This window comes from Morone saxatilis, unplaced genomic scaffold (assembly GCF_004916995.1).
Source record: "Morone saxatilis isolate NCDOM2014 unplaced genomic scaffold, NCSU_SB_2.0 Contig16, whole genome shotgun sequence".
NCBI classification, from domain to species: Eukaryota; Metazoa; Chordata; class Actinopteri; family Moronidae; genus Morone; species Morone saxatilis.
In genome coordinates this window covers 19948180-19970258 of record NW_023339718.1, presented here as the reverse complement: position 1 = coordinate 19970258, position 22079 = coordinate 19948180, and the positions used below count along the sequence as shown (strand labels likewise).

General features: G+C 41.1%; 2 protein-coding genes across 2 annotated transcripts in view; both read right to left on the bottom strand.

Annotated features, from left to right (window-relative positions):
- The window catches only part of rasgef1ba (RasGEF domain family, member 1Ba), a gene marked incomplete in the record, with an annotated part of 28652 nt that extends 22031 nt beyond the window's left edge, over positions 1–6621 (bottom strand). Inside the window, 1 exon segment of the mRNA XM_035659212.1 lies at positions 6296–6621.
- A 5234-nt stretch (positions 6622–11855) lies between these two features.
- Positions 11856–15422, bottom strand: LOC118326246 (E3 ubiquitin-protein ligase arkadia-C-like). The gene is made up of 3 exons (XM_035659213.1): positions 15293–15422; positions 13128–13778; positions 11856–12705 (listed from the first exon to the last, which is right to left on the bottom strand). The coding sequence occupies exons 1-3, from the start codon at positions 15339–15341 to the stop codon at positions 12194–12196; spliced, it is 1212 nt and encodes a 403-aa protein (XP_035515106.1). The 5' UTR covers positions 15342–15422; the 3' UTR covers positions 11856–12193.
- Between the last annotated feature and the right edge of the window lie 6657 nt (positions 15423–22079).

The window sequence follows — 22079 nt, the reverse complement described above, 5'->3', positions numbered from 1 at the left end:
AAAAATATGCTATTTCTACTTGTCAAGTGACAAAACTAAGAACTGAGAACCATCAAAATGTTCCCACTCTCAGATCTAAAACTTACACTGGTCCTCACAAAGATAGAACAACAAGCTCACACACACCTTCCTCTGCCAGCCTTCTGACCTCTGAACCTGGCACTTTGGCTCAATCCCATGCCAGGCAGACTTATGGCTGGGGAAACACAAAGGGCCTTTTCACACTGGGGGGTTGGCGCAGGGAGCAACAACCCCACCCCCACACACCATCACAACCCTCCACATCCCCCACCTCCTTGACAATATGCTGCCCCGTGGCTGACTGCCGAGTCAGGAAGCCTTTAAGGCTGATGCACCGCAATGCTGCCAGGGACGGATACAGAGATGCCAGGAGGTATAAACTGCACCTGCCCACACACTGGCATAACTAGTTCAAATAAATTTAGGGTTTCATTGTCCTGTGATATAATCTGGTCAGCAGAGAAAGCTTACATAAGGGAAAAAAAAGGAGAAAATTACAAGGATAAACATCTGCTGATCAGACCAGAGAATTAACAGATATTATTTAGCAGCATTCAATGGTCTAACCTTTAAAACCTTTTGTTTTAAAACAGCTTGATATGGATACCAAAACAAACCCTGTTTATTCATAAGTTTACTAGAAACCTCCACCCACACGAGGTAAACCATCCACCCATCCCACTTTCACACGCCTGCCACTCCATAATGTACGCGTGCACAGACAGACCATCACTATTATTCAGCCAGACAGCCACCACGGCAATTTCCATGAGAAAGACGAGTGTGAGAAGTCAGAGCACAGCGGCCCGAGCATCTGCTGCACCATGTGGCTTCCCCGCAGAGAGGGAGAGACAAGGAGATCACGGGTCTGATGGTGGGAGAGAGGAGGGAAACCCTGATAAAAGTCAACTGTTTTTGGATCTTTGTTTACTCCACTGAGGGTTGTTGCTGAACTTAAGTGCTCTTTTCTTAGCAGCGCTGTACCACAGACTCATTTGGTTGTAGTGTCTTACGTCCAAGTACAACCGCAGATATCTACTGTCCACAAAGCAGCTCTAAAAACACCACTGGGGTTAGGATGAAGAGCAACAGCAGCAGGTGATTGAGGACTGAGAACATGTCTTTTTCACTTTTCCCAGCTGGGATCTAAGCCACCAACTCCCTGATCTCACGCTTGCTTTCCTTACCATGAAGTGGGTGTTTGTTCTGGTTGTTATGTAAAGCTCCAACAATCAGTCAATCAATCAACAGCAATTTTAATACATTGTTTTAAGTAAGTTTACAATTACATTTATTTTTGATCTGCTTAATTTAAGTTTGCAAGTTCCAGCCTCTCCAAACATGAGGATTTGCCAATTTTTTATACTGACCATATTAAGTGGATTGGGTATCAGCCAGACATGATCGATCTACTTTAAATACAGAAATCTGTATCAGCCGATGAGGTTTGAGTTGCGGTACCGGAGTCTGTGTTGGGATTTTAAAAAGTCAGATTGGTGCCTGATTGCTGCCCTAGTTGGACACCTAGTGTAGTTCAGCATTTAATTTCTGGCACCAGTTATATCAGGCAGTTTAGTTGGACTGGGATTAATCTCAAGATGTCTCTGACGTTTTGTTAAATCTGAGTCCGGCCTTCATCTGCTAAACTACTCAAATCAACAGTCGCAGAACACATACTGTGAAAGAATTGGGTTTATGAAATCTAAATTGTATTGAATCTTCTGCATTGTGACATCACTCTCCCTTGCTGATGTCTTGGAAAGGTGAACATTGCATTAATCTCATGCTGCCAGGGGCAAGGGGGCTTCTTTGAAGATAAAAGCTGTGTCTCTAATACAAAAAAAAAAAAACTTAGATAGAGGACATCTGAGATCAGTTGCATTTTGTCCTCTTCTCTAATCTCAGTGTCTCTTGTGTCAGAGCAGCACTTTTTTTACCAGCACATGCAGGTCAGTACTGAATGTTTTAAATCCCATATTAAGACACAATTATTTTTATTTTTTTTTAAAACTGATTAAATTTCATAGCAGTTTTCCAAACCTGGTCTACAAAAATGAGGGCAACCTTTGGCGAAAACCAAGACCCTGTTCTCAGGCCAAAAACTAAGAATTATTTTGGTTTTGTGCAGCAATCGGATACCACCACCATCACTGTCTCTGCACTGATGCCAAGAGTGTCAATTCTCATCTGCTCTGCTCCACACATGCCAGCTGCAGCCTTCACCATAATCCTAAAAACAAAGTGCTGGATGCTTACAAGCAGCGACAACTGAGACACACTGATTTACATTTGGCTTCCAGGTGTCTTGTGTAGTAGTAGTTGTGGTGTCAAGTCCTCAGGTCTGACAAAAGCAAACTCTTAGCACATTGCTGTTGGTTTAGCATGGCCGCTGGCTGGGTGGCAGCTGAAGGTAAACAAACAAAATGCCACAGCTCACCTCCCTCGCTTCAGGGGGGTTTGTTTAGGTTGGATGGATGGTTTTAATTATAGCCTTGATGGTTGTGTGTGTGTGTGTTTGCCGCCATCTGCTTCAATGTGTAAAAAGAAGTCTGGTTTGGGCTTAAACCGGATTTAAAAACAGAGGATATTCAAATTTCTGTCTGTTTCTGCTCATTCATGAGTTTAAAGATGTTTCTGTACTCAACTAAAAGGCATCAAGCAGTAAACTGGCTGTGACTGATGCAAATTGTTGCTTTTGGGTAAAAAGTTTTCATGAAATCAAGGCTATTTTTATATGCTCACGCAGACACTGTTCCCACTTTTTTTAATGGCTAAAGACTCAACCACTGATTATCACATGGCAGTGAGTCTTTCAAAAGATTTCCTGGCTCAAGAGCTGACGGGATGTCTCGTGGTACACTTGAGGGGCCACTATCCCATCCCTAGTATTTAACTGGGAAGTAGTACACTCAGCTGAAACAGCCAACTTAGAAGTGAAACTGAAAGACATTCATCTTATATGCGGTAGCATTTGGAGGGGGAATATGAGTTGAGGAGAAGGGAACATGGGATTTTTTTTGTTTCCAGAGACGATTCACTGAAAGGTTATATAGAAATGTCAAAATATTTCGCTTTTCTGCCCCGCTGGGGAAATTTTGTAACAGGAGGGCAGCAGCTGAAAAGCACCAAACCTCTCCAGGCAAATGTCATATTAGGAGTAAAACCCCGCTGTTAACGTGAAATTACCTTCAGGCTGCAAAGCCATCAATGACACCGGCTTGCAGGTAATTTTGTCTCCAAACGTGTGGGTGGGGCCGCTTCCCCAGAGGGAGAATGATGGGGCCTGGTCTCTCGCTTGCTCAAAATACAAGCTATCAAAGAGCTGACAGAGGCTCTTCCCGCCCTGCCTGCAGTGTTAACGACCGCTCGTGATGAGCACCCATCAGCAGTTCAGAGGCTGTAAAGAAAAAATCTTGAACACACAGAAAACCCATTCCCGTGGTCCACGATACGTATACAGGCAGACACGCACATTTACTGTTTAAGCACCTCCCTGATGCCATTTTCATTTCTAAGATTTTCCTGCAACCTCTGGGGAGTACACAGGTCAAAGCTGTAAAGCTCGGAGATTTGTGATGTAATAAAACAGCCTAAACAGCAATGTGCTTCAGAAGCGGTAGAAATGAAAGCAGAAGAGAAAAAGTAGAAAGGTGTTTTGTTTTTGCTTTACTGGGGCTGGAGAAGGAGGCTATAGCAGTGGGGGAATGTTACACTATGAGGGACCAGCAGTAAATCAACAGCTCCCACCCCCCTACTGCGTAAACACTGAAAGGCATGAGGAATGTCACTCATCCATGGCTTGAGGAAATGAGGGTGAGAGATAGCTGAGTGGCTGCACAAGAGGGCGAACAGGCCACAGTGGAATAGTGGAAGTAGTCTAAATAAAGACGGCTGGTTGGTAGTGTTGTTTGAAGCTGGTGTGTGGTCAGAGGTACTTAAAACTAAACTAGCCTGAGGAGCACTGAGTAGAAATACACCTGCCTAACAGTAGAGGGCTGCAATAAAAAGGTGGGACTGGAGCATTAAAAAAAACACTGCTACATCTTCCAATTGTCCAAATACAGTGTTGAGGTTAAGTCTGAACACAGAGTGAGAAGTGATGAATCAGCAAGAACATGCACTGACCACAAAAGAGAAAAGAGGACCCACCACAGATAAATCTTTGTCCCTCTCTTTCTCTCAACCTTTTTCAACCACACTATAGGCTACTGCCAGTATGTCAGTACAAACTCCCACAATGCAGTTAAACTTTGTTCAAACCCACAGAACAGCTGAAACATAATGGCTGATGTCCAAATTTAAAGACACTTATGGGGAAACAAAGGAGAAAAGCAGAAGTGATAGAGTAAACACATTTGCCTAACAACACATTTAGCAACTTTACCTCTAGCTGCCAACAAGCTGTAACAAAACATACCCATCTACTAGCTTGATTAGCATTTACACAAGCAGTAACAGCACTTAAGGACTATTTGTCATCACCGCTGTAGCACCTAGTCTACAGAATACTCTATAAAATGCAGCAGACTGAACTGATAGGACAAATGCCTAAATCACACTTTCCTTTACTCATTACGATGGCTGAAAACAGAGGAACGTGCACACCAGTAATGAGGGTTTTGCAACCAGCAGTGTTTTGACTGGGGGCAATGTTTGCAGCTGTTGAACCGAGTGGTAAAAATCACAGCTTTCATATAGGATTCTGTCACCTGGCGTCATCAGTCCATGACAGCCACACAAATCCCCCCTGCAGACTCTAAAACATCCCACAGAGGGACGCTGCAGCAGAAACAACACCTTCATGGCTTCTATTTCTCATTCTTTAGGAAGCAGAGTAAACAGCATGCTAAGATTCAACCACAAGTAGAGGTAGATACCGGAAACATCGCAGCCAAATGAGGTGGGACACGGTAGCCTATTGAGGCTTCATTCAACATGTGTCTGGACTGGGAAATTCATGACCTGATTCCTGACTGATCTGACAGTTTGCAGGTTAAATTACGCCTGGGCACCTATATTAAAACGGAGCTACATTTAGTTGTAAAGTGGATGTTTACTTTTTTAGACTCAACCTGTAGTTGGGACCTGCTTCACAGTAATAAAATACTGTCCAAACATCCACTTTGTAACCAAATTTATCCCAGAAAGTGCACATTTTACAATCTGCAATTCCATGACTGGGCAAAATCCATCTGCTAATGAAAATCATGTGATACGATAGAAATCACTCCGAACACAGCACAACACATTCCAATCTACACTACATTCTATCTGTTTACTTCACATCCAGAAAGCGTACGGACACTTCTAAGGACAGATATATAAAAACCAGACTGGTAGCTGATAGAGACAGTTTCTTTCCAACACATTCTGCAGTATACACACCTTTTTCATCTACAATCACATCACTCACTACTTGCACCAAAGTCCTGACACTTCCAAGACCCACATATCGTCATATATCATTTATTGGTTTGCATTTGTACAAACAAAGACCGCCACAACCACCACCAGGCCTACACAACACAGCAGTACAGTAGCAACCACGTAATCCACAGCAACAATAACTCATTCAAGTGATGCATCCTCGCATTGTCAGCCAGCCAGCCAGAGTCCTGCCAAATCACCAATAAACGGATTTAACTTGTCAGCACATTAAGGAAAGCCTATGCATGTTTGTAATACAGAGCAGCGGCACGGAAAGCCAAGGAGAACAGAGTTATTCAGGAGAGATGTGGGATTAACTTCACTGATCCCTCACTGTCTTGCCGGGGAGGAGAGGTGAGGAGGGGGGAATCCTCTTAGCCAGAAGGTAGTGGGGGTTAAAAATAGTCCGCCATTGACACTGATTTCAAAAATCCCATTATTAGGGAACATTTTAGGGGTCATCTTACGGTAAATGAAAAGACAGACACAGCTATTTAGTGCAGCCAGTGGATTTGGGCATCATCACCCTTGTTTGTTTTGACCCTTGCAGGATAAAGTAAATAACGGCGCACTTCCAGCCCTCGCACTGCAGTAAAGGTTCAATTCAAACGCTAGAAACTCGAGCTGCAATCTTAACATTTGCAGCCAAGTTGTGCAAAGAGTCACAGAGCATTCAGTGAGTGGTCAGTGCATTTACAAACAGACTGCCGATCCTCTGTGGCTGGGAATAAAGTGCGCTCTTTCCACCACCTGCGCGCATTTTGGGTCTCCGAGGTGCACAAACAGCAACAACATTCACTAAATATCCACAACCACAACATGTCCACAATGAATCCTCCAAGCTCACCTCAACAAGCAGTAAATCCAGGAGCGAATTCCTCTCGTATCCTTCTCCCAAATTGTGAAAAAAACAGCCTTTCAGCAAGCAGAGACTTTCTCCTTTTACATGAGAATGAATCGAGGCGGTGAAACCCAGCAGTCCCTCCCGGCTCCGGTCGCTCAATGCAGCATTATTAAGTTGGAAATGCAAAAAAAAAAAAAAGGAAAATGTGTATTCTCGGTTTCAGAGTAGCAGCAGCAGCAGCAGCGGGTTTGTTCGGAGAAGAAGAATCCGTATGAATGAATGACAGCTCCGGCTGTGTCTCTCCAACGCCGCACTCTGTGGTGTGTGAGCTCCGGAGCAGCGAGCAGCCTTAAGACTTTATTGTGAGGGCGACGCAGCAGCCAATCAGAGCAGAGAACCAGCCCCCACCACACACACCCCCCTCTCCCATCCTCTTTCAATTTCATTTCTCTTTCTCCATCCATATTTCTCTCAAACTCTCTGACGTTTTTTCCATCAGTATTTCTCCACCCTTCCTCTTATAGTTTTCGATTCTCCATGAAGATTGCTTTTATCAGGAATGCCACCATCAAGTGTTGCCAAATGAGCTCATACTGAATGTGGAAGGAAAATTAAAGATGCAGCATGAAAAGCTCATGTATCTCATGTATCTGTGTGTGTATGTGGTATTTATCTCAGTGGGGAGCATATGGGCTTCTTCTTCAATGTCTTTGTGATTTTTCTTTTGTGTTCTTTTCACCTTTTATGTTATGTTTTATTGTATTTTATTTATTCTTTTTTGTGCTTTTTATAATGCAATATAAAAAAACTGTCTTGTATATATACTTGTGATATATGTGTGTATGGGTATGTAAGTGTAGGCTACATTATATAATAAGCATACATAATATGAATTGGCAGCTTGGTTTTCTTTCTCTTTATTTACAAAAACAAGATAAAAAAAAAACATGTAAATATACTGAATACTTTGTGGAACCATGAAATTATTACAATAAAAGTATTTAAAAAATGTCTTGCATTGCCTGGAAATTATATTATGTATATAAATATATATTAAATGAGTCTACGGGTTCCTGGTTAGCTCAGTTGGTAGAGCTGGCGACCCATAGCGGCCCGGGTTCGAGTCCGACCTGCGGTCCTTTGCTGCATGTCGTCCTGTCTCTCTCTCTGCCCCCTTTCCTGTCTCTCTACAGCTATCTCTGTCAAATAAAGGCATAAAAGGCCAAAAAAAATAATACTTTAAAATTAGTCTACAACCACGCTAGCAACTCTGACAGCAGTGCTAAATATTAACGCTATCAAGTAATTCACATATCGGTGACCTTTATAGTTTGGCTAATTCGGACTAAACACAAAGTACAGCTGAGGCTGATGGGAATGTCATTAGCTCTGCTCCATGTCCCCCTTGATATCAGTGGTGATCCCAGACTTTTTATCTAGCACCATCAGTGCTGGGAAGTCTGGGATCACCAGTGATTTCAATTCATCCTGAGGGGGACGTGGATGTCTGCAAACATGATAACAATCCACCAGATAGTTCTCCAGACATTTTACTCAAAAACAAGAAAGTCAACCTCCTGGTGACACTAGAGGAAATATTCAACCAAAGTAAGTAGGGTTCATCCTCTGAGGACCATGAATGTCTGTACCAAACTTTGAGGCAATCCATTCAGTCAAGTTTAATTCCAGACCAACAGGTTGTATAACCATGTAGCTAACATATCTAATACTAAATACGACAATGTGTACAATAATTACAATACAATACACATTACTAATATTATGCTGTTTGCATTAGAATTGTGGCCTGCTGAGGAACTACAGAGGGAAATGGTCTCTAGGCTGGTAAAGATACAATTACACACCCATATATATTTTTAATGTATTCTGTTCACCTTTCTCTCTCCACCACCCTCTTGCCCCCTTCCCCCTTTAACCCTCTTTTCTCCCATTTTTTCTCTCTCTTCTCTTTATCTCTCCACTCCTCCCCCTTTTCTGTCTTTTGTATTTCTACACACCTCATGTGAAGTTCAGGTCATGGAAGTCGGAGCTTCGTTGCCACCAAAAGAAACTAATTAAAATTGTTTCATTTATGTCAGTGAAAAAGTTGATGCATAAAATGAAAACTGAACAGCTCAATCTCTTTCACTGTCTCCAACACAACAAAGGGTCTCATTTAGTCCTTCATACCAAAAGTGATGTTCATTGTCCGTCCAGAAATACAAGGTGACAACAGTTTCTAAGTGGGCGACACATAAAAAGGAGGCTGCCTTTGTAGGCAAATGAGAAACATTGATTCACAGTATGAAAGTCCAGAATGGGATGAATCATTGGATTTAAAAACATGTTCAGATTAAAAAAAATAAACATGCAAACCACAATTGTGTTTAAATGTCAACTGTATTAAATCCTGTGAAGCAGTGTTCTCAGGCAAATTCTAATCTTGCCAGCGCGACCGTGTTCTGTCTGCAGAGTTATAAAGGGCCATTGTGTGATTATTAGTCATTTTTATTCATTTAGCTTTTATCTAAAAAGCCAGGTTGATTAAGAATGAATTATCATCTACAATGACACCTGGAAAGAGGAGAAATCAGAGTTACAAGACAAAAAATACTGTAAATTGTTTCTTTTACTCTTATATATCCGCAGAAAATACACAATTCTAACACAACATTTGTTACAACAAATGTTCTGCTTATCTTCAAACAACAGAAAACAGAACAAGACTATAGATTTTTTCCTCTTCGTTAAGTCAAACTTCACTGTAGTTCAGTTACTCTACACAGTAAAGAAATGTGACAAAGACTACATACTGGATGTTTGTTTAGCCAAAGAAAAATCCTTTGTGCTTGGCTGACTTTCTCCACATTTCCAAGCAGAGTAATAAGCCACTGTAAAATAACAGCAAATCATCCCAAATCTCATCAACATCCAGAGGTATTATGTAATCTGGGGTATTAGCGCAGATTTACGTATATGCACTAATCCAGCTTTTCTCTCGCTTAAATGACTGCACAGAGTTTGACCACAAAGCTCAGGATTGCAGTCATTATGTTGGACATGATGGGATACAAACACAAGTGTATGTGACAGGCATACAAACAACAGTAAGGGGTCTGAACCAGGTTTCGAGCAGAAACCTTTTTTCATGTGTGCAACAAAAGTAATGGGGAAAAAAATAAAATGTATAATTAGAGCTGATCAAGGAACAGTAGAATTGTGTGTACCAGTATTTAGAAAAGGTTAACAAGGCCTTGAACTAAATATCTTACGATTTCAGGTTGGATCTTTTACGAAGGCTCTGGTCACGCTCACTTTTAGTCTTCAACATTTTACATATAATAATGAATGTGACAGAGGAGTAGGTCTCAATTCACAAATTACTACCATGAAAAGCAAACATGTTAAGAAGAACAAGAGCAAAAAAGGCCCTTTTCTACATTTTTTAAATGGTCAACTATTCCCATGAAAAAAACTTAATCCGTCTCTCAATACTTCCTGACTTCCCCACCCTGTCGGTGGCTCTCAGCCTTAACCCCATGTGTTCATACTGAAATACAATTTTTTTTTAAAATGCTCACATATATGTAGTTTTATTTTAGAAAAGGCTCAATAATGACATAAAACTGCTGGCTTCTGTAGTTTTGAGCAGACAACACTCAAACAGGAGGAACTAGTGCATTTATTGGCGACTATTTTCAGCGGCGGATTAATCCACATTTATTGTTCTAGTGAGTATTTGGGGCTGCAGGACAGTGTATCTGGGATTGAGTCAAAATAAACTACAGGAACATTGCAAAGGTGTGGCTCGTTGTGTTTTTGAGCTCTATTCTCACAGAGAAATCAGATATATCAAGCTCTGAATACATACACAATGCTTGTTAGCAGGATCAATTTATTGTCGGTTTTAGTCTTTTCATTTGATCATTTATCACCAGCCGTATCCTTTAAGTATTCCTGTGTCTGGTTTCAAACATCATCTGTGTAACAAAATATGAGCTTGACCAATGTTGATCACAGACTGGTTTCAGCATTTCTAAAGCAAAAGGAAGCGGGGCTTTTCCAATTCAGCTTGTTCACGCTCTGTCCCTTCAGGGCAGCCAGTGTTGAATGGCTGAGTGAAAGATTTCCAGTTTGTCTATTCAGGTAGCAATCAGCATGGGGCAGCTACAGCCTGGAGGTTTAATAAATCAGGTTCCTGTAAGTGAGTGTAAAGCAGGGCAGAGCAGGAAGAAAAATATCCTATCACAGAAAAGAGATGTTGTGTAGCTCATTTGATAAAGCGTGTAGCACTAAGGGCTAGAGCTGAAACAGGAAATATATATAGTGTGTAAAAAGGTACAATATGTCCACAGCTTGACTGAAGACATCTGATGTTTACTCTCATGAAGAACAATCCTGACTAGACTATCAGAACTGTGCTAAAGGTCTGTTATACAAGGCTGATTTGAAATGTTCCTGCAGGGAAATAAACAAACACTGACTTTATGTTTGTGCTACATTCCCCATATAGCTTCAACACGGAGCAGCAAAGATAGGCATCAGGAATTTACAGTACCATGTTGTTTCCCATCGGTGATGCCCCTGCAGCAGCCAGGTCACAGACCAGTGTCTTGCTCATGGACACATGGACAAACATCCTGAGTAGACAAACACTTTTCAGGCACTGAGGGAATTAAACTTGCGACTTTCTTGTTGAAGGACAGATTTTCTAATGTGCTGACGACAAAGCCATTAATAATCATAATAATCAGCTGTGACGGATCAACTCTCCATGCGTATGTTCCATGTGTCTGTATGTCTTCTTTATGTAACAAAAATACATTTGCCATATATGCATATCTAATGTATCATTGACAGATGTTTGTTTGTACTGCATTGTGCAATATATCGCATACATAATTGTAGAACTAATGCAAAATATATGTGATTAAATTATTCATGTTTACGATGTCTGTATGAAATATAAAACATATAAAATCACAATGTATCCAAATTATGCCAGAACATATGTAGAGTCCTCTGTTTCTGTTTTAATGACTCAATTTTCTTTGGAATGTAAACTGATTCAAGTTAGAAAAACACGGTACTTTATAATTAGCTTGATAACTGCATTTTTGAGCACAGAAGATTTAAAGATTTGATTGAAGCTGGAGTTCAAATTAGTTTTCAGAAACATAAAGCATGAAATCAGTATTCAGACTGAATGTACTGTGTATGGTGATGCAGACTGTAGCTGTAGTGGCAATTATTTCCGTTTTTCGTATTTACAAGAACAGTCATACAATACATTGTGAGGTTATTATGATAGCAAAAAGCAAAGATAACATCTTTCAAATGTATAACTAGGACTTCAATATTTCCTATTGCCTGGAACAGTAAGAACTGTTCCAGGCAGGTCACTGTGTTGCTCAGTTGTGATGAAGTCGCCAATCGTTATTGAGACTTCAACGTGTCAGTATTACCAAGTATCAGTACAGATTTAGACTTTTCCATTAGTACTAAAAGGCTACCTTGTTGACAAACACATTCCAGAAGAAAACAGAAAATGGTTGAAAATATGTTTTTTAATTTATATAAAAGTGCATGAAACAATTCCATTACAACCATTACAATCAACCGACACCTACCAACCCTTGCAGATGTTGTGACAGAGGACAGACAGAAGAACAAATTGTCCATACAATTGTAATTTCTTCTTCTAAGCTCTCTGAACACAGGCTTCTCCTGCATTTGGTTCTATTAAAAGTTATATATCACTCAGGGTTAAGGCCTAAACCGTCCTGAGTGTGGCTGTTTACATTATCAGTGCCGTTATTTGATTCCACCTGAGCTTATATACCATGACACCATGTCACACTTTGGGTTAACCACTGTAAAAATCCTTGGTGTGAGTGCATCTTAATGTCTGCCTTTGTTCAAGGTATGATTTGGACCAGTTGCTGCCTCTGCTGCAGTCTGGCTGCCTTCACATCTACACCCATGTTCTCTGGCTAGACTGGTGAGGAGCTCAAGGACTCTGATCTCATGCTCCATGCGAGCTTTCTCCCTCCTCTCCTCTCTCTCAGCCGTCTCCCTCTGCCGGCGCTCCTCCCTCTGCAGCCACTGGGCCAGGAGCTCCTGATGCCAGCGGGCCTGCTCCTGTCGCTGACTCTCCAGCTGCACCAGCAGGCCCCGCGTCTCCGACACCAACCGCTGGAAGCACTCCGACAGGTGCTTGAGGACGGGTTCCAGGCAGGTGGACTCGGGGTGATGGTGGCCAGAGCTGGGGAGGGTGGTAGGGCTTGGATCTGGGGGTGCAGGGAGTGGAGAGGCGGCAGGTTGGGTATGAGGGGGAGGAGAAGGAGCAGTTGGAGGTGGAGGTGGTACTACATGTGGAGAAGGAGTGCTCAAGCTGTTTTCCACTAGTGTACCTATGACACAGAATATAAAATAGTACAGGTATGAGATTACTAATGACAGGAATATCTGAATATCTAGAGTCACCTAATAGTTCCAATAGTAACTAGTTCCAGCTGCTAAAATGTGAGTATGTGCTGCCTATGTGTCTTTGGGGATATACAATGAAGGGATGATGGACAAATTAGTTTATAGTTCACAGAAATGTTTCATTTGCAGATACTGAATGCCATTAGGTGTAAAACATTTGGTAGTCAGTATTCGGGGGTTGTGATTCATCATAAGTAGCAACAAAGCCAAATTATCAGATGAGTAAGATTCACAGCCACGTGGCAGATGACAATATGTTCAATAGAGTTTTTTTTGTCAAACTAAAACTAAACATTTAGCATTTGGTTTTGCCTCTAATGATTTATATAATAATCAAAGTACATACCACTAATTTCTTGATGGATGGGTGATTCCAGATAAACTCCATGGTGTCTGTCTCTCGGACGCTGTGGGAATCCTGTGTTACCGAACTCAAACTCATCTGCTGAATCTTCTCCATCTTCCAACTTGACTTCTGAGTCCAACTGCCAAGACTGGCGGCCTCCTCTCTCCTCTAAAGAGCTCAAACATGGTCTTCCTGTCCTCCCCAAAGAGCCAAAATGGTGTCCACTAATCTCAGTATTAGAATTGACATCTGGCGGGATACTTCCTGTCCTGTCCATGGAGTCAAGGTTACACTCAGCGATCCGTTCTGGAGAAACAAAATAGGGCCCTCCTTCCCCTCCTGCTGACCTCCGGCCCAACACGGCATCCATGTCTGCAAAGTATTTAAAAGTGCAAGGCTGCAAGCTGTCCACGCTCCTCTGCAGTTTGGCTCTCACATAGTTAGCCTTCAGAGTTTTGACCCGAAGGCGGCACTGGTGTGGACTCCGGGAGAAACCCATTTCGCTCATGCGGGCCGAGAGGTGTTTGAAGACATGGCGGTTGCGAAGGTTTTCTGCCAAACTCTTCTGGACGCGCTCATCGCTCCAGGCGCACAGCAGCACCTGAGTTTCCTCCACTGTCCAGTTAACTGACCGCTCAGCCTCTCGTTTTCCTGTACATACAGAAACAATGCTGAATGCATGATGATGCTGGTGATCTGGGCTTAAGGTTCATAAAAGTTTTCATGACAAGCACCATCAGATGAACATGTGCTAGACCACTGACCCTCCATGTCGCAAAGAATCCCAATCTGGGAAGAGATAATCTGAGGATTTGTACAAAACTATAGAGGAGGGAGCGTAATTACATGCACATGAATGCCTACACACAAAATGATTCAATTTCAATTGAAGTCATTTTGTGCAGGTTACTATTTTGCACCAAATGAAGCAGTCCTGCATTAAAGCCTACCTCCATCAAGTTTATAATGTTCAGTTTTTATTGAAACTGTCTCAGAGAAGTGTTGAACTGTACGGCCATTTGGTCATGCAGTTTTGGTCCTATTGAACTGTATTGCAATATTCTGAGAGGTGTTACCATCTACATAATTAGTCTTCACTGATATAAAAGAGCTGGAACTATTAGAAACAACTTCCAGTATAATGTAATACAATGCCTCTCTAAAGTATGTTGAACAAAAAAACTGAACATCTTAGCATTCATGAAGGTGGGATTTAAGGCAGGTGGTTGTGTTAGACTACATTAGTTTTAACAAGACGGACCCAATAAACTGACGACTGAGTCTGAATCACTGTCTGAAGTGTGTGTGAGGGGGCAGAGCAGCAGCTCAACATAACCACAGGCGCAAGGCATCTTTTAACATTCCTCTTCATCTTCAACTATTTGATCTTGAATTGAGTGAAATGGGCTCAAAAATAGGCCTTTTTTAAGTTCCCCACACTGCACATTAGGGTCTGAAAACATCACTTTAATCATCGTATTCAAAGAAATACTCTAAGTCTGAAGGTGAATTTAATCTAAATTCTGCACCCACTGGTCTCACTAAAACAAGTTTCTGGGTCACAATGATACATTAGTGGCAAGAAGGAATTCAATCCCTAGCAGCAAATTTTTTCTAAGTAGGGTGTCTGTCATAAACCCAACTATTCAGCACAATCAAGGTTAACTAAGGTATTTAGTTTTCATTAATAACAAGGTGTGCAAGTCTTGCAGGGTAAGGATGTAAACATCAGTAACATCACACAGCCATAGGTTGTGTTATTAATCCTTGTTTATGTCCAGAAACCTGAAGTCTTCTCCATCTTTAGCAGAGCTGGTAGGCTCACATTATTTAGGCTTGTGCTAATTATCCATTAATTAGCTGACACTGAACGTTACAAGTCAGCTACCAGGTGAAAAGTTCAGACACATACAGAATAATAGTAGTCTGGTAACACTGTCCGCCATTCAAAAGGCTGGGGCTGTCACTGTGCATGCACGGTATGAAGCACTGAATGGTTCAACAGCTGGATAACTGAGTGAGTCCAAACTAGAAAGACACAAATACAGCTAAGTGTAGCGGCTAACAGTTAGCTGACCTAGCTCCGTGACTGTCAGTCTCATCCTGGCTCTCTGCTGCCACTCACGCCTCAAATAAAACATGTCGGTTGCTTAAAGGGTTCTTACTTTTGGTTGTTGACACGGAGTTGGTCGAGTTGATCATCGGAGGATTCATTTTACCAGCTGCAGGAAATGTAAACAATCGTCACACACACTCCGACGCTCCTCTCTTCCGGGTGACGGCGAGTTCGCAGCGTGACGTCAAGTGACGTGATGCAGCATTGCGTCACAATATCAAATAAATGAATACAGACAATAAAAACGTATAATGACAAATAACTAAATAACTTCCCTGTGTGTCTCTAAACGCTGCTAATGTGATTTTGCACATCCAAATAATGCTGTGAGCAGTATGTGTATAATGTATTATACTCATTCATATATTGTAGTGAAAATGCATGACAGATTCTTAAATTATACGTCGCCCTAATCTGCAATGTTCCTATTTGCTCTATATCTATATTTTATCTTCACAGATCCTATATATTTTTTTATATCTCCACTGAGAACATTAACGTTTCATGTTTTTGTATCGAAGAAGGCACAATGAGATATGAATTCCTTTTTAATATGCAGTATATTCATATATTATTCAATAATGATATATATGATGTGTTGTACAATATTTATTTAAACCAGAGTGCCATGAGTCACAGTTGTGCAATCCTTCACTGTGCAATCTATTGCCCATGTGCAACTTTCTTTTTGGCTGCTACTATTTTGTGTGGCTGCTACTATTGTGTTATCTGTCGTTTGGATTCTTACTGTTTTTTTCTCTTTTACATAGTGTTTATATTACATTATATTATTTCCCTACTCTCAATACTGTTTTTGTTACTGTTTTTTCTCTATCCACTTTTGCTGTAACATTGGAATTTCCCCATTGTGGGACAAATAAAGTAATATAAAGGAATATCTTAACCCTTGCCTTGACAACCCTGTAGTATGCTATTTTTATGTGATCTGCATATCCACTTGGTTATTTCTCCAACAGCTATGTGAGGAATATCAACACAATGCATATAGTGTCTCTAGATTCATGATAAAAGACATCAATGTACATCAATTGGTGTCTGTTTGGGTGGTTTAGGTTCTGTTACATATATGCAATTATTCAAATTAGAATGACATACACACAGCAGTGGGGGGCTGGGTCAAGAGGTTACGGTATATGTCACACGTGGTATACTACTAACTAAGGCTGTCTTCAGACAGACAACAGCTCTGCATGAATAAATACCACCACCTCATTTATTTCAATGAGACAGCAGTTGGCACAATGGGGTGTTAACAGAGAGGCCTTAGGCAAAAAGCAAGAAAAGTTTAACCTGACTCAACCTTTACCAAAAAACAATCCCATGTCATCAGACAGGCAACACAACATATAGGGCAATCAAATACATGTAAGCACACAATGTAATTCTGCTGTTTACCTTAGACATACTTGAGACAGATTGCAGTTCACATGTGGCATCAAAAGAAGAAATGTGCCTTTCTTATAAAAATGCAAGACCACAACCATCATTGAAAAGCTGAACACTACAGGTAACAACTGGGGAAGAAAAGACAAGCAGCTGAGTAATATAGTAACAGCTGACCAAGTTGACTATACAGTCTTCATCAAACTAAACAAATAGCTATATGATCATATGTCTCTTGCAACCAAAGAAAGTGGATTAAACACTCACATCCCAATGCTTACTCAGTGCATTTTGGGTACAGTCACACTTCTAACTAAGTGCGTACACGTCCCCAGAGACCGCAAATTCATTTCAACTTTGAATAACAAGAGGGAAACATCCAGAGGAAACTGCTCCTGAAGAGGCTGTGAGGTGCTAATGGGTCGTCTTGTGCATTCTCTGGATGTCTGTTGAGAGCATTAAGATCTCTGGTGTCCCTCCTACTATTTCACTGGTTCACCTCCTCAGTCATTCATCCACAAACACAGCAATTAGCAGAGGGGGAGTTTTAAAGTGCTGCTAATGCAGATTCAGTCTGCCCTCCTGCAGTCACATTTGCATTTCGAGCTTTCAGCTTTTGTTCTGTTATATAGTGGCTTGGAATGAGTTTAACAATGATCTCAAAAGAGAAAACCAGTGTCCATTACAGTTAACACCCATTATCTTCTGTATACATTTTCTCATTGTGTTACAATGCAGATCAGGTAATAGTTTGTTTTAAAGAACAGTAATTTTGGATAATTATCTTATTTGCTGTCTTACCAAGAATAAGAAGAGAAGATTCAATTTCATCTCTGTGTGTTTAAAGGGGAGGTGTAATGTTTTTCCCTATACAAAAGTAATCCTTTGAGAAAAAAGCTCAGAATTCAGACTTCTCTGAAAGCAACGTTTCTTTATCCAGATGAGCCAACTCGACAAAGGTTAAATAACAGCAGACAAATATTTCAAATTAGACAGTACAGTACTCCTGCACATTTTGACTTTACAGGCAGTGTCAAATCTTGCCTAAAAGCCTGTCTTAAACTACAAAGATGCCGTAGATGACAAGATAAAGATAAAACAGATTTTGTATGGTGACATATTTTGAAACATTATCTCTGAACGGAGACATTCCTTTTTTCCGGGAATCAGATGAAAAATGAGCTAAACCCAGCTCCAGAAACAGAGAACAAAACAGAAACTCTCACCAGTTTAATATTCCTAAATGATCTCAGAATGAGGAAATACGAGCTGAAAAGAAAAGGCAATGGGGATTTTCACAGCATCGAGAGTACTGTACTGTATATTAGCATATGTTGAGGGGGAAGATGCATCAAAAGAAGAGCACACAAGAAGTCCTCTCATTATAAAGGAAAATGGGGAAGATGGGCTCAGTAGAAAGTTAATTCCACTGACCAATCATTCCACATCAGGAAATTCACCCAGGAACTGTCAATTTCAACCACAGGAACTAAGTTTTAGTTTTGGTTCTAGGGACATACCATAATTCCTGCACCCAGAAAGTCCATCTTCTCGAGGTGGGACTTTCCAAAGGCCCAGGAACTATCGGGGTGGAGTTATACTGGCTATTGCACTCTTTGTCACTGGTATCAGGTATTAGGACTACAGAATGGAATTACTTTCAGTGTTTGTTTCAGTGACATTTAAATCATTGCTGCATAACCCATTTCCCAATCGACAAGAGGAGAAGTGAAAAAGTGTGCAACAAAGGCAAATGAAAATTTCCTAATTGGTTTAACATGCTTACAAACTAAACCGCAAAAATAACCAGTATCATTTTGGGACTTTTCTTGAGCTTTCAGTCTGCCTTTCTATCTCTGCATGTTTAATTTCCAGTAAATTACACAGAAAAATATAATGACTATATCGTTGTCTTGTCCTATTTAAAAAAAAGCTTTGTAACCCATTATTGGTCTCATATTCACAGCTTTTCAGTTGCAGTGGAAACACAAATATGAATACACTATAGGGACTTTAAGTTTCTGAAAAGGTTCTTGACTTTAGTCCCTGAAGCTCCTGAGATCTTGATACTATTTGCAGTCAAAAAGGCCCCAAAAGTGGGATAAATGTCTGGCAAACGTGATTTTAAAAAGGCAAAATCTCTGGTAAAGTAGTGATCAACAGCCCTACTACAACTAACAACATGTTGGGGACATTTTGTACAACAGGCCCTGGAAAAAGTCTGATTTTGTAGTTTATATCTTGGTAATAGCTATAGGCCCTGGAACTGCAGGCTGACATGAAGGTTGTTCTTCACAGCAGAATGCACAGCACTGACTGCTTGGGAGCACACACACACTAACACATACAAATGATGAGCCCGCCACAGCATAGGTAATTACAGAGAAAGAGGGGAGCCGAGACAGTCGACTGGACATTCATCTCATTACTCATGCATGCCTCTGGGCTGTTCCCCACTGGCCTTCTGAGGAACATCACATGCTCTTCTCTCTCACACACAAACAAAGGCTTGCAAATCCTTTCCAAAATACTCAGGACACACACCTGGACAGTCAGGCTCAAGAGCTTGATGCATCTTTCCTAATTACATCACTAACAATGATAACTGGATTATTATTATTCATAAATACTTGTTTAGAGAGAGTGGGCATGCGGTAGCCTGACTGGGAATAACATCTTGGATTTTTTGCATATTTTTTTTACAGCTTAGACCATTAGCTGACCACTTTGCAATCTACAAAGTGTGAGTGGGAAAATAATAAAGGGAGGACGCCTGGTGGAAACATCAATTTTGCAGGGTTGAAACCTGTGATCTCTCTGGTATGGGAGAAGCTCTAATTGCTAGTCTATGGTAGGCCAATTTGCAAAAGAGTTTGTACACCCAAAAGAAAGAGCCAGGCATTTAATATATGACCGCAATAAATAAATAACTGCAGAGTCTGCACTCTGGAGTGTCTTCTTTCCCGTCCTCGATGGCGAGAAAGAGGCTGTAGATTTTCTCCCGGTGTGATGTGTAGTGCAGAAAACCAGGTCAGCGAGCACACAACAAGGTAAGATGAGGTACAGACGGCTCACACGCTGGAGATGGTTACGTCAGCTGAGGCTGGAGGAGAACTGAGGTATCCCACTGTGAAACCTCAGGATCCCTGCTTGCACGCTGCTCTTTGGCGTGGCTCCATTTTCTCCCCTTTCATGTCTCCTGACAACCAGCAGCAGCCGTGTTGTTTAGATCAGTGGTTCGCAAACTTTCACACCAGACACAAACAAAGACTCAACATGGGAGCAGTGCAGCAATTCATGGAATCTGTGCTTTTTTTTTGCAGCTTGTGGCCCCCTAAGAATCAGATTGATGTCAACTAGAGCCCTTGTTGCAAGCACACTCCCAAAGACTGACTAACTCTGCAGTAAACAATGAGATTTATTTCACTCAAAAGTATTTACTAGCAGACTTCTAATGTCCACATTCCAGAAGTCAAACATCTCTGAGTTTGAAATAAAAAGAATACATACTTGGTGCACAGCTTGCTTTGTAAGTTCAGTCACTTTGACTCGTCTTGCTGCTCGTGTAAATATAACCATGTCCTACATTTTTTGTCTCTGTTTCATTGCACCGATGTGACTAGCCAATCATGGCCCCTGTTGAAAAACAGCTTTTGAAATTCAAATGAAACAAAGTGTCTGTTGAGTTTTTTGAATTTGCAGTTTTTGGTGCCTTTGATCCGTAAAATGTCTGCACATAGGGTACGGTGGATAAATATGAAAAGCACCATATTTGATGAAATAAAAACAGAAGGCCTTGAGATGCTTTATATCACATTCACGTCATATTGTATAAACCATAATTTGGATCTGCCAACTGGGGTATCCCATTGAGCTTCGTAGTTGTTGACATTTAAATAAAATCCAATATTAATGTAAAAGGAGTCTGCCACAAATTAAAGTAGCCAATTAAGGCTATTTATGTTGTGTGGCAACCTTCATGGAATAATGCATGAGTCTTCCCACTCTGCTGATATTGCATGCACAGCCATAATTTGGATATTTTCTGCCTAAATGCCCACTTTTATTAATCTTGGAACCAACATAACCCTCATTATGATGTCCCTTCTGGTGAACAATTAGAAGGCTAATTTCCAACCCTGCAGAGACAAAACAGAAAAAAAGACCTTTGCTGTTCAGTTCGGTCCATGTTGACAGCTATATGTGTGCTCTCTTATAGATATTTTCTACAGGAGACAGTGAATCTCATGCCTTTGAGTGATAATCATAAGCTCATCATCGCCTGTTGATATTACAGTAACCCATGCAGAAAGTGTTCCCCTATAGCTGGGATTTGCAGCTGCAAAGCATATGCCTCTGTACCAGGGTGGGATGCTGAACCACAGAATTTAAAAACACACATGGAGGAACCACGGCAGGTCATTTATCAGCCGTAAAAGTGGGCTTCAGAACTGTTGTGATGTGGAGATGCGAGCCCCTCTGTTTTCAAAGCTTTACTCCAGTCTCTCAAATGAATTACAGAACTCTTGGTCCCTTGCCCGGATGCCCTGTAATTTGCTTGCATTTTTATAGTAGCCACCAATTTGCAGAGGCCACTTTGACCAACAGTGAACTTATGGCAGAGCATCTGCGCTTCAAAACATTTCCTACAAGCACCAGATGTGTATATGAAAAAAGCATCGCATCCACTGTAATATATTCAACAACACAGATCAATTTGAGATGAAGTGCAAGAGACCATCTGGGGAAGTGTGTGATAAAGGTCTGGCTTTGGAATAGAGTCAATGTGAACACAGATTTCTTCAGAATTACACAGTAAAGACCCACTTAAACTACATACACCTAGGTCACAAGCATCAGTTCACCTTTCTATTTAGCAGCAATGCTAAAATTGTCTTCAGTCACACACCACACTTCCTGTATGTCTTATTTGAGTCACAGTCATCTGCAGATTTAACTCTACGGGCATTTCCACCTTGAATTCCTTCTTCCTTTGTTTTCAAGGGTAGCAGCTTCAAACAGGAACTGAAGATCTAAAAGTGGAACAAAGAGTTATAAGCCTCCAAAAATACCTCACAATTTGCTACACATATTTGCACTTGTAGTCACATTCCACAAAGTTGTTTTTTTACCAAAAAAGGTAGGACATTCTTATGTAAGGGACCGTTATGATCGTTGACATAAATGGTAAATGTCGGTCAGGGCTGTGGGAAACTGTCCACTGTCTGCACACAAGCCTGAGAGTGAAGGCTCGCTGGTTACATCACAGGGTTGGCCGGCGTGACACTGCTCCGTGTAGACGAAGACACGAAAAAAGGAAAAGGACAGAACACGCAACTGACCTGCCATGATGGTCTGCGGCGGAGAACCACATGCTTAATGATATTCGAAGTGCTGAGAATCAAGAACACTGTGACCTGCATTTCACAATG

Bases quoted from the DNA above. Each gene is read 5' to 3' on its own strand.
- LOC118326246 (XM_035659213.1), bottom strand. From the start codon at position 15,341: ATGAATCCTCCGATGATCAACTCGACCAACTCCGTGTCAACAACCAAA. The intron at 13,779-15,292 runs GTAAGAACCCTT...CTGTATGTACAG, and splicing joins CTCCGTGTCAACAACCAAAA to GAAAACGAGAGGCTGAGCGG. The intron at 12,706-13,127 runs GTATGTACTTTG...TCTGTGTCATAG, and splicing joins CATCCATCAAGAAATTAGTG to GTACACTAGTGGAAAACAGC.